Source organism: Melospiza melodia, chromosome 9 (genome assembly GCF_035770615.1).
Source record: "Melospiza melodia melodia isolate bMelMel2 chromosome 9, bMelMel2.pri, whole genome shotgun sequence".
In the NCBI taxonomy this organism is placed as follows: Eukaryota; Metazoa; Chordata; class Aves; order Passeriformes; family Passerellidae; genus Melospiza; species Melospiza melodia.
In genome coordinates, this window is record NC_086202.1 from 26,270,462 (window position 1) to 26,283,536 (window position 13,075).

The window sequence follows — 13,075 nt, forward strand, 5'->3', positions numbered from 1 at the left end:
ATAAATTCCTTTTTATTGCCAAACAGTCATCCTGAGCTATTTTTCCTTCATCTACAGCCTCTAGAACAAAGGAAGAGGTAGAAATCCTGGTGTAGTCATCCCTGTTCTTTACACAGACCCAAAATCTTCTCTATCTCCTTGATATTACAGTGGCTTTCCAAACCAGCCTGTTCTGCACTGGAGGACAAATGAAGTACATCACCTTCTCTGCATTCCTTCTCTCAAACTAAATAATTGTCACATCTCTGGGCTTTGGGATAAAAGTACAAAATTTTAAAAGTCATCTCATTTCACCTTAAATTCCCTTCCCAAATATAATTATAAATTTCTAAGCCAAACACCAGGGAGACATTTTTAACTTTACTTTACTGTGGGGTCCATCAACTTTGACCACACTTGAAGGTACATTTTCTCCCCATTAGTTCTGTCTAGTCAAAGAAGCTCACGTAGCGATGACGCATCTCTTGCAGATAAGGGTATCTGCTGATTTGATTTACTAAGGAAGCTAAATTTATTATGCAACATTTTACAAGTATAATTCTGCTTTCTCTTGATGGTAATAAATTCGATATCAACTCCCACGAGACAAGAGAACCAGTCCTTTTATTATCCAGACATGACCCCCAGAGCCAGATTCCATTTTAGAGACGGGAAATGACCATATCTCTGATTAAAAGGGAAACTTTAATCAAATAAAGTGCCTCATCAAGTGAGAGCCAAGATTCCAATACTCCTGACTGCAGCACAGCAATGATCCAAAGTCATATCTGCCCCCAACCCATTACCGCCTACCGCAACGTGATATCCATCCCAAACAGGAGGTGCATCCTTCAGCCATTTCCTCAGCATCTGGGTAGCTGCTCCTCCCATGCTCACAGTCCTCTGCAGAAATGTTCTCAAAAAGCTACCCCAGGGTTTGTTTGAGGAATCAGAGGAGGATGGACTTTGTCATGTTTAGTTTGATTTTTTCCCAACTAAATCAGTCTCACAGGTGACAATTGACTTGACTCCGTGCAGCCAAGTGCAGCAGCCTTGGCTTTTAGCTCAGTACCCTTCCAGTTAGACTCTTCTATTCCTTTGGACACTTTCCTTCTACACCCTGAAATTACTTTTTGAAGCATTTAAGATAATAGCTTATTTAGAGTCCCAGGTAAAGAGCTTTATCCCGATTGTCGTGGTTTATTTCTGCAGTTTTACAGTGACAATGGTAACAATGATAATGTGGATGTCTAGAACGATTGTTATTTTAAATATTCTCTAAGGTTCCACTTCTGTGTAAGCACAATTAGATCTGTATGCTACTCCATGCAGGGATCTATCTTTAAGTGTTTCTGGCCATCTAGAATGTTTTCCCGCAACAGAGCAAGATACAGCAACTGACAGATAAATCATCTCCCTTTCAGCTGTGGAAGCCCGGCTACGCAAGCAAATGAAGTTGCCCAAACTCCACATCCACTCAGGAACGGCTCGGCTGAGAGACGGGATTAGTTCATACAGCCCTCTGCAGAGATCCTCCTTGGATCAGCCCACACGTCATTTCTGCTACAGGAGTACAGATGTGCTGCTTTGTGCTGAGGAGCACCTCTCAATACCAAAGCCTCTGCACCGGCTCAGGCCCCTTGCTCCGCAGCTCTTCCAGTACCGCACTGGCCCGACAAAATGCGGGCAGTGTAACACAACAGCACTTGAAGATTATTTCCCGGGCGTTTGTCTGAGTGTGACAAACACGCTCGCACGCAGGAAGACCGTTACTGTATTGCTCTCTGATTTCCAATGAAGTTTCCGTGGTCTCCCGCCCACCCTGAGGTGGGGGGCTCAGCCCAGCCCTGCCAGCCCCGTTCCCATTAGCCCAAGTCTCCCCGAGGTCCCCTACACCCTACACCCGCCGTCGAGGGCGGACCCGCGCCGCGTGTTGGAGAACAGCCCCGAGCAGCTCTCGGGTTAGACGGCGGCAGCGCAGCGGCAGAGCCCGCAATCGCTCGCCTCCGCAGGCGAGCCGGGCGCCGCCGAGGCAGCGGGGACGCAGGGCTGAGAGGACACGGCCCGGCCCAGGGGGAAGCAACGGAGAGCTCCGGGAGGCTGCCGGGGAGCCGGGCTCGCTACCAGGGATGCCCGGGGATCCGGGGCCGGCCGCGCCGTCGAGCCCCCGCCTCGGGGGCGGTGCCGCATCCCCACCGCCCCCCAAGGCACACCCCCGGGGCGGAGAGCCCGGGCGGCACCCCCGCCCCGCAGCCCCCTTACCGCGGCGGGCAGGGCTCCGTCCCCGGCGCGGTGCAGCGGGCGGGGCGGGGCGGGGCGGGGCGCGGAGTGCGGGCGGGCGAGCGAGCGAGCGGCGGGGCCGGCGCGGTGGCGGGGGCGGGTGGGGTTTCCGTGCGCGGCGCTTATTAGTGTGGTGATGGAGGACCGGCCCCTCGGAGCCGCCTGGCAGCGGCGGCGCGGGCTGACGGCAGCCGCCCGGAGGTGAGCGGCGGCGGCTCGGGCGGCCGAGGCGGCGGGGCCGCCCCCGCCGTGCCCCATGCGGGCGGCGGGGCGGCGGCGGCGCTGAGGGCATCGCTGAGGGCATCGCAGAGGGCGATGTCGGAGGCAGGGGGCGCGGGCCGGGCGCGGGCCGCCGTGGAGCGGCTCTCGGAGGCGGTGGGCGAGCGGCGGCGGCGGCTGGGCACCGCCATGGGGGAGGCACGGCGGCAGCGGCGGCTGCTGCTGATGGTGGTGTGCGTGGCGCTGCTGCTGGACAACATGCTCTACATGGTCATCGTGCCCATCATCCCCGACTACATCGCGGCTATGCGCGGCGGCGGGGGCACCGCCGGCCCGTCCGCGCCCGCGGGGGGCAACGGGAGCGGCGGCGGCAACCGGAGCCTTCTGCCTGCGCGGTACCCGCCGGCCACGGGGACCAACGAGGACGTGCAGATCGGGGTGCTGTTCGCCTCCAAAGCCATGCTGCAGCTGCTGGTGAACCCCCTCAGCGGCACCCTCATCGACCGCGTGGGCTACGAGGCACCGCTGCTGGCCGGGCTGGCCGTCCTGTTCCTCTCCACCGCCACCTTCGCCTTCGCCGAGAACTACGCGACGCTGTTCGCGGCGCGCAGCCTGCAGGGGCTGGGCTCTGCCTTTGCGGACACGGCCGGCATCGCCCTCATCGCTGACCGCTACGCCGAGGAGCCGGCGCGGAGCCGCGCCCTGGGCACGGCGCTGGCCTGCATCTCCTTCGGCAGCCTGGCCGCCCCCCCCTTCGGCGGCGTCCTCTACGAGTTCGCGGGCAAGCGGGTGCCCTTCCTGGTGCTGGCCTGCGTCTGCCTCCTCGACGGGCTGATGCTGCTGGTCCTGGCGCCGCCCGGTGGCACCGGGGCACGGGCCAACATGCCTGTGGGCACCCCCATACACCGCCTCATGATTGACCCCTACATTGCCGTGGTGGCAGGGGCCCTGGCCACCTGCAACATCCCCCTGGCCTTCCTGGAGCCCACCATCGCCAACTGGATGAAGGATTCCATGGGGGCTAGCGAGTGGGAGGTGGGCCTCACCTGGCTGCCCGCCTTCTTCCCCCACGTGCTGGGTGTCTACGTCACCGTCCAGCTGGCTGCTGCCTACCCACACCTGCAGTGGTTTTACGGGGCCCTGGGCATGGCCATCATCGGTGCCAGCTCCTGCCTGGTGCCCGCCTGCAGGAATTTCGGGCAGGTCATCATTCCCCTCTGTGGCATCTGCTTCGGCATCGCCCTGGTGGACACAGCCCTGCTGCCCACCCTGGCTTTCCTGGTGGACGTGCGCCACGTCTCTGTCTATGGCAGCGTCTATGCCATTGCAGACATCTCCTACTGTGTGGCATATGCCCTGGGGCCCATCGTGGCCGGCCAGATTGTGCACACCATGGGCTTTGCGCAGCTCAACCTGGGCATGGGGCTTGCCAACGTGCTTTATGCCCCTGTCCTTCTCCTCCTCAAAAATGTCTGCCAAATGAAACCCTCTCACTCAGAGAGGAACATCCTCCTTGAAGAAGGACCTAAGGGACTCTACGACACCATCAAAATGGAGGAGCGCAAAGGCATGGGCAAAAGCCTCCAGCCAGCGGGCGAGATGGATGAGAACGGCATGGGCTCTTACCACAGAGACCTGAAAGGGGTGTCTGAGGAGGACTCATCCGACTATGAGTACAGTTAGGTTCCCCCATGCGGCCCAGACCCAGGAGCGAGGAGAGACCCGTGGGAGAGACGCAAAGCGGGGGGAGGAAAATGTTACTGCATTATGTTTCTGTACTGACGTGCAATATCTACAGTTTAACCTTTGTCATGATGTAACGGCTTTCTTCTAGACTTACTTTGAATCGGTATTTCCCTCAGCATTCCGGCAAAGTGGAGGGGGTAGGAAATGGGAGATAATACTGAAAAAATTATTGGAGTAATCATTAGCAGAATCTGAGGGGATCTTTCTAAAAAAATGCCAAAAAGAAAACAAAAAACCCAACAGCTTTATAGCTGGGGTATAATTGTGCAGAGTGTTCTCAAACTGAAACTGTGTGTGACATACTGTATATCTCTGTAAAAATTACAAGAAAAGCAAAAAAGTATGTGTAAAATTTCAAATTGTGTATTCAGGGACTTAGTAAATCTTGTGTACATATACTCAGACTTTCAGTTGGTTTCCTATATTTAAGAAGAGCAACAGCTGTCTCATTTCATTCTTCCCTGGGAATAAACTGAAGTATTGTACCTTTTTTTTCTCTCTTGTGCTGCTCTCCGGTAAGTGCAATATGCTGTATTATGTTGAAGTCCAAGTTACAAGAATAATATGATCTGAATAAACAGAATTGAAGGGGAGTGATTGTCTTTTGTTTTGTTTTTGAGGGCTCCTTGAGGGAGGGAGCTGGTTGTGCTCAGTGTAACCCCTAAAGTAACAATTTCCTAGAGCATAATTCTCACTAGCTACCAAAATGGCACAGGAGAAAACCCCAGTACAAAATGTTCTCATTCATTCTTCACAACACAACGGGTCTGAGCAAACAACATCGCACTGCAACCCTGCTACTGCTTGTTTAAAAACAGCTCCTTGAATTCTCATGTGAATTCAGTTTTAATTCCCCACAATAATGAATTTCAATCTTCTAATATTTAAAAAAATACATGTCCAGCAATTAGAGGTACAATACTGGAAAGTGCCTTTCTCAGTGCTAAATGCTGCCCGAATTAAAAAGCACTCACCTCAGTGACTCGACAGGGATTAAACAAAAACAAAAGATGGGTGAAATGCTTAATTCAAACATTTGCAAAGAGTGGAAACCTTCGATCCATTCACAAGGGAACAAGACTGCATAATTTGCCCCATAAATTTCTCTTAATATAAAATAAAATCGTTTCTTTTAATTCTTAACCCAATAGGAAACAAAAATAATTATTGGTAATCGCAAGAGGGGTGCAAAGACATTTACAAGCGGCCATAGCACCTATTAAAGGGCTCCCGCCCGGCCCGGGGGATCTGGGCGCCGCGGAGCAGCGGCCGCTCGGTTCCGCTGAGCCGCGCGGGACGCGCGGCTCCGCAACTCCCGCCGGGGCGGTCGAGTCGCTGCTCAGGCGGCGCAAAACTCATGAAGACAGCGGGATGGCGCTTTGGCACGGGGGTTCGGCCAAAGAGCAGCGGCCACCGTGGTGGGAGGTGAGACCCGCTTCCCTAAACCGCAGCCGCTTCTTTGTAGTAAGCGGCAAAAGCGGAGCTAGGCTGCCGCCCCGGGCCGCTGCTGCCGCCGGACCCACGGCAGCTCCTGCAGAACCCGGGCTCCTCCCGGGACCGCTGCCGCCCCGTCGCGGCTTCCTCCCCTCCCGGCCGTGATGCCGGCAGCCACTGGCAGCGCCGCCCGCCCGTTCGGCCACCGAGCTTTCAGGAGCCGCAGATGCCCCACGGCGACAATTCTAGACACTGGCGACAACCCCTGCGGCAACGCGGGTCTGCGAGCACAGCATCCCCTCGGGGCTGCCCTCGCCGCTGCCGAGGCTGACCCCGACGGCCGTAAGAGCTCCGGCGAGCCCGGCTGTGCCCGCCCGCCCTCGGGGGACACGGCCCGCCCTGGGCACAGCAGCCGCCGGGCACAGCGGGCGGGCAGCAGCGCCTGTTGCGCGCAGCGGGAGGGGCGGTGGGGCCGGGCCGGGCCGGGCCGGGCCGGGCGGGGCGGGGCGGAGCCAGCGGCGGCGGAGTTGAGCCGCCCTCCGCACGCCCCCACCCAGAGAGGACCTGGCCGCGGAGAAGGCGGCGGTACCTTGGACAGAGCCGCCGCGCTCGCAGAGCCCGCCCGGCGGCCGCTCCGGAGCTCCCCGACGAGCAGGTAGGGGCGGGCGGGCTGCGCGTCCCGCGCCTGCCGCTGCCCCGACGGCGCGGCTGCGGGAGAGCCTGGGGCCGGGAGAGCGGGAGCGGGGCCGGCCGGTCCCGCGGAGCGGAGCCCAGCGAGCTCCCTTCGCCAAACTCGGCGGGTTAGGCGGCACCCACGGGGCCGGGCGTTTTGCCGCTGCCCGAGCGTCCCGCCGAGACGGGCGGGTCGGGAGGCAAAGGGCTCCTTCGGGGCTGAGGCTTGGGAAGGGCTCGGGACGTGCCGGCAGCCTCCGGCGGAGCGTGAGCGCTCCCCGGCCGCTCCGGCGCTGCCACGGCCCTCAGGGAGCGCGCGGCCGGCGACAGGGCGGCTCCGGGCTCCGCTCGCAATGTCCACTGCCGCTTCACACGTGTACTCCCGACAACGCATTCATTCCTTAACTTCAGGCATAGGTTCCTGAAAACTTTAAAGCTTATTCTCCTGATAACACTAAGAGTGAGGATGAATGGATGGGGACTGAATAGATTGCCCCAACAACACCATATACTGCAAGCTGCCTCCCGAGTCCATCATGTCAGGAGAACTCAAATATAAGCACATGGGCTTATTTTAGTCTTCCTGTGCTATCTGCTAACGGAGAGATCAGTGCCTTTTGTTAAGGATTTGAGTTGCTGCTTTGAGCTGTGGGGAAGGCCACCCGGCTCCCCAGCCTGCTGTGACTCGCAGCCACCGTGCTAAGCCGCTCACCCTGGCCCTCCAGCTAAGCCAGCTGTAAATAAAAACAGCTAGGATTAATTTTTTTTTCTTTTTTTTGCCTAATAACTTTGACAACGTACCTCACAGCTTTCTAGAGAGCAACTTTGAAGTCATCTTGAATTTCTGCAGGATTTTCTCCTGTGTCAGTTTTGTTGTCCTTTATTAAGCAAATACAGGATTGGGTGTGATGCTAAGCTGTCAGCACTTGAACCAGAGACAAAGCCTCCCTTCATCCCCGCAACAGAGAAAAGCACAGTTTAGGCTACCACCTCCAAACTCTTTATCACACTATTTTTACAGATATGCAGGGCTGTTAGTAGTAGCACTTCCCAGAGACACTGAGCCAATATAGACTTTTAGTCAGCGTTTGCAGTTTGACAAAAAAGAATAAGGAAAGAAAGAACAAAATTCCCAGCAAAAAGAATACCAGCAGGATTTTTCCTTTAAGGGAGTACAGTTTGAGGGGCTCTAAAGACAAAATGGCTGCTCTGTATTCTGAATGCAGGTGGGGGGCTGAGGTGAGCCCATAACTGGGCTAGCCAACAGTCTGGCAAGAGTTACAGGATGTGCATTATTTGAGGTGCTTTGAACCTGTGTTTTAGGAATAGAGTGCACAGCTAAGTGATGAGCCCTGTGCAGCACACAAGGGAGAGTGGAGCAGTGCAGCGAGTTAGTGTGGCCTTTCCTTGAGGGACATTATCTCTCACCTGGGTTGAAATTGTAAGCAGATGACAGATCAACACGAGTTTGCTGTGTGGCTCATTGCAGGGCCCCAGGGACATCTCTCAACTTATACAACCAATTCCACAGCACATGGCCCCACTGACAGCCAGTGCAGGACGGGATCAACACAAGGTGTCAGTGACCACATACACATTGGCAGAGCCATGCTGAAGCTGCAAGGCTGCAAAAGCCAAGATAATTCCTCAGCAGAGGAATAATCCACAGCCATCTCTGCCTATTGCTAAACAAAACTCTTCAACTCACTTTCATGCGCTGTAGAGTATAATCCCAAGTGTTCTTAAAAGCTGTTGTAGAAATAATTTCAGTGCCCTGAATGTAATAATTCCAAAGATTACAGAAAAATATTATTTTCTACATAGTCAACACACGCTGTCTTTTATATTTTGCATACACAGAGTGCAAAGTAATTAAAAGAAAAGGAAAAACCTCTAATCCATCAAGACCTGACTGAACACAAAAAAACTCCCTCTGCTTTAGCTGTACTTATGTACTGTCAGAATTGAAGGACCATACTTGGTGTGATCACTAGTAGATCAGAAGAAATATGCGTGTCAGATAGCCTATTCCTGCACAGAAAAGGAGTGAAGAAGCATCTTTAGAAGTGAAACCAGGATAAGCACAGTACCAGAGAGACACGAGTGGAAGTACTTGCTCTGTCACAGATTACTTCTGTGACTTTTAGCAGATTAAGCCATCTCCCTGGACAAGTATATGCTATTTGAAAGACTGCTCTACAAAACAGCTCAAACCCAGGGTACAGCCCCCCTGTCAGTCCTCCCACAGCCTTCACAGGCAGGCTCACAGGGTCCCCCAGACCCATGCCCCAAAGCACTGGTACCCTGTGAGATTCTAGGCTGCAGAGGGAAAAGGCACATCTCCATCAAGCTCCTTTTTACATTTTCTAGCACAGCACCTCACTGTACCTATGGAGCAATGCCATGAAAAATACATTCAAAGGCTGTGGTGCTTTCATATAAAATGGTAAGGGGAGGAAATATAAGATTCTAATATAGAAAACTGCAACATGACTATTACCTGTGTCTACATAAGTACATTCAAAGAAAAGTCCCCTCTTTCCTCCAGCTAACATATAACAGTAATACAAAGCATGCAGATTATGCCACAATAAATTGCAAAGTAGATTACAGTGACAAAATAAACCATGCTGAGAAGGGACCTTTTATGAGCATCAGATAGTTCTGAATAAATAAATTTATAGCAAAATGAGACAAACAGAATGTCAGAGCAATCTCCACAGGGCTCAGTTTAGCTACTTTAAATGTTGTACTTCTATTTCTCTTCAAGTTTGCATTCTGAAGCTTCTGTGTGTGTTTGCACAGGGAATACTCCCCTCGTACATTTTGGTTATAAATAATGGGTACTGACAGGACTTTAAATCTTTTCTATTTCCAGAACTGAGGCATCAGGCTCCCTAAGTGCCCCCAAGTGACTTCAATTTCTGTCCTCAACGAAAGATATCAAAAGAAATGCAGGAATGCCTGACTTAGAAGAAAACATGCAGAAGAACGAGAAAGATACAGGCAGTAAAGATGAAAGAGTAAGTAACTCTTTCTGGGAAAACAAAAAGGAAAAATGACTTAAGAACTTTTAATTCTGTAAATTAATATCGTAATTGTAACCCAAGCTCTGTTCTAGAACAAATTTCTTCATTTCAGGGAACACCAGTTATCCTGCAACAGTTTATAGCCATAAACCTTGATCTAACACTAGTGCTTCTCATATCCAAATAAACTCTTTCTCCCAACATCCTCTGAAGAATTACAGTAAATTAAATATTATTATACAACAAATATTTTTATACTACAAAGTCAGAGATGGCATGAAATTATTCATGCTAGTACAGCACTATCAAGCTATCATATATGATTCATTTTCAGACTGGTTTAGAAGGTGCTGGGTGTGTATGCCTGTCAATAGTCAGCCTCCAGGGTTTTTTCCTAAGCAGAGTCATGAGCTGCACAGGAACATTACCCAGAAAGATAGGGCCAAAGCCAGGTATCAAAAAGAAATACTAGTTAGCACATTCATTTTCAATGACCAAGAAATCAATGACAGAAGAAATATGTCTTGACTAAACATACCTTGAAACGGCAGAACTGCTGTTCTTTAATTTCTGGGTGTATGATAGGCTAAATTTGATTTGTATTTCCATTAAAAACAGATAGTCCTATGACACTTTTCATGAGTATCTAAAATCATTGGTTTCTAGATAGGGAACATAATGCATCACTGAATTTTCTGTGGATGTCAAAGAGCAGAGCTGGTGCTTGAGCTCAGAGGACACCCAGTCCCTGCCAGCTGTTCAGAGCACTTCCTCTACACCCACCCTCCCTGCATGCACTGGACTAACTCTGAGCAGCAGGTGGGACAGCTAACTGCTAATCCTTTCTTCCACCCAAAATCACACTGCAATCCTACTAAAACGAATGTCCATTACAGCAGGAACTAGCAAAAAAATCTGAACATTGCCGACTTCAGGAGAAGGGCAAAAATCAAATTAGAAAAACAAAGCCTCCAAAAGTTTATGGCCTACTCTAATCACTAATGGACAAGCATAGCTGCATTAGATTGACCATTTCTCAACTAGGTGACACAGCTCTCTCCCTGAGGAACCACACTTAGAGCATCACAGCCTCTTGCAACTTGCCAGTCTTCCATGAATTACCTCCTTGCTTTGTTTTCCCACTGCCCCCAAAATTGCTTATTGGTGATGGAGACAGAGACAGGGAGACTGAGAGCTGGTCAGAATCCAAATTGATTGTGGACTACATATGCTTATAAACTATTCTAGGAAGGCTAATAATTTTTTACCACAATGATTGGGTTAATCATCACATAAACAAACATACATTTTACAACTTCTCTTACTTGCAGAAGTCTTGATGTACTTTTCTTTTCCAGTAGGTCTTGATTTAATCTTTAGTTAGTCTGGATTTAATCCTCAAAGTTCTGCCTGTTCTTGCCAAGGCATCCTGATGATCACAGCTCTTATGCTAACCAGGTCCAAAGTCCATCTGTCTTGTTTGTCCCAGTATCTCTCTCTTCTCCTTTCAACCAAAACCACTCCTTAAATGGCCTTATTAATTTATCTCTGCAGACATTGAAACAAGCAAGGTATCACAATTAATACAATTATTATGAAAATCATCACATACATACCCATCTTAAAAAGAAACTTTTAGCTAAAAATCTTAGCCACTAAAGGCTCAGGCTTGATCTTTATAAACTAAAAATTTTCCTGATGGCAGCTGCAGGGGGGACATTACTGGCTTTAGAAACATGGCAAGAAATGTAATTGCAGCAAAAGGTTTGATTCTTATACACGAGGTTATAGGGAGAAACATTTAGACTGATGTTTTCTGTGTATTTAAAATTAACACAAAAATCCATTTTCACAGTACCCAGAGGCTCTAATTCTTGGTGTTCCAAGGGTGCTTCAGGAGGGCAAGGTGTCAAATTTGATTGGATTTTCTTAAAAATTTTTTTAGTGTAAATATTAGTGTAAAGTTCTGGAGGAGCTATATTCCCTTCTATTTTCTTGTTTATTTAGTAGCATGTGTGTTTCTCATTATGAAGGCAACATAAAAGTAAAACAATAAACATAAAAGTAAAACCAATAAACTCATACTAAATAAAAATAAAAATAAATAAAATCATTTATACAATTAGCAGCACATGAAAAATAGAATGGTGATTTAAAATAATGCACTATCAATTTCTTAAATATTGTAGTATTACTTAGACTCTGTAGTAATGGGCAAGCTTCATTTTTAAAGCAATTTTAACGTGAGGACTTGGAGGGTAAGCCCTCCAAGTTCACTTTAAAGGGAGGTTTAGCCATTATAGGTCCAAATTTGGCAATTCAGAATTATTTGAGTATAGTTTTGATGTTGAAAACACTTGGTTCTATTGGTTTATTTCTCTACTAGTTAAGTCTAGGACTTGGCCAGGATCCAGGCTTTAACTGGAAGAGTCTCTTTAATATATTTTAAAAACCTCTTAGTAATAGTAGTTAGAAAAATAATATATGTCTTACAAATAGCTATACAACAATATGTGAAGGTTTGTAAATCAGCTGGCTTTGTCATATTTTCTTTAGCTAAATAGTAGTAAAACAAAGCATTAAACAGATCACAACTTATAGCAGTCATAATATGAAATTTTAACTCATTCTTCAGTACTACTTATAAAAATAAAATAGCAAAATTGCTCTTATTTCTATAATAAAATAGTTGTATCTCATAATTTAAATTAGCAAATGTTGACAAAATTCATTTAGTCTTTGTGTTATTCACTTGTATAGTAAAGGAATTATATCTTATAATTGAAACAGGTATAATTCAACAAAATTTAAAATCAACTTCACGAAAAATTAACTTCAGGAAAACATAACAAAAATATACTTAAAAGAAGTTAAAGTTAACATCACTGAGATTAAACAAAAATTAATCTTAACAAGAATTAACTTATTTAAACTCTATTATTATAAAAAAGTTACTGAAAATTTTTCATTTACCTTGATGTTTAACTGTTATATGACATCTGTTCTGAAAAATTTATAATAAAATTACCTCACTGAAACTATGGAGTAAAAAGTAAGCACTTAATAAAGCTGACAGTGGAGTTTTATGTACTAGTTCTAGTTAAGTCTCAAATAACTACTACAAATAAAGTTCAAAGTTTGTCTTGAATGTGATCTAAAGAATCTTGAATTTATGACTTATCTAATTACTCTCAGTGAACTATGCAGTTTAATGCAGTGAACTGTGCTGTGTTATTAATATGTAGGAAGACACCACTGTTACACAAACACCTTTGAATTTTTCTAGTAACAATCCTGTTAAAAATCACAAATCACTAAAATTAGAAGGTAACTGTTAATAGAGTTGGGATAGTATGCAGCATCAGTTGGTATTTTGATGTGCCATAACTTCAGCATGCCGTGCAGGTTAGACCATGCTGGCTGGTGCCAGGCAGTGGAGGCTGCACCCCCTGCAGCAGCATTTAAAGGTTGCTTGCATGATAGATTTAAGTTTGGCTTAATAAAGGTAATGGGATAAACACTGAAGGCTAAAACAATAAAAAAAATTATATAATTCTAAAGAGCTGTACTGAAAAATTCACAAGAAAATACATAATTAAAAAGGCAAGTAACTGGAAATATAACTGGTTTGACTAAGACAAGGTGTCCCTCAGGGCTTTAGGTCAGTATTAGGTCAAAGTGTTGCCTTTGATAGCTGGCCTGCTCCTTCCAATGGT

The 13,075-nt window shown here is 48.3% G+C and overlaps 2 protein-coding genes across 2 annotated transcripts in view; both read left to right on the forward strand.

Annotated features, from left to right (window-relative positions):
• The first annotated feature begins 2,574 nt into the window (after nucleotides 1-2,574).
• On the forward strand, nucleotides 2,575-4,817 carry SLC18A3 (solute carrier family 18 member A3). Its single transcript, XM_063162862.1, has one exon. It carries the CDS (start codon nucleotides 2,575-2,577, stop codon nucleotides 4,159-4,161), a length of 1,587 nt encoding a protein of 528 aa, XP_063018932.1. The 3' UTR covers nucleotides 4,162-4,817.
• Nucleotides 4,818-6,231: 1,414 nt separating this feature from the next.
• CHAT (choline O-acetyltransferase) overlaps nucleotides 6,232-13,075 on the forward strand; it is a 38,207-nt gene continuing 31,363 nt past the window's right edge. Inside the window, exons 1-2 of the mRNA XM_063163937.1 lie at nucleotides 6,232-6,313; nucleotides 9,209-9,353. Coding sequence (XP_063020007.1) covers nucleotides 9,291-9,353 — 63 coding nt within the window. The 5' untranslated portion in view covers nucleotides 6,232-6,313; nucleotides 9,209-9,290. The remainder of the gene's footprint in view (nucleotides 6,314-9,208; nucleotides 9,354-13,075) is intronic.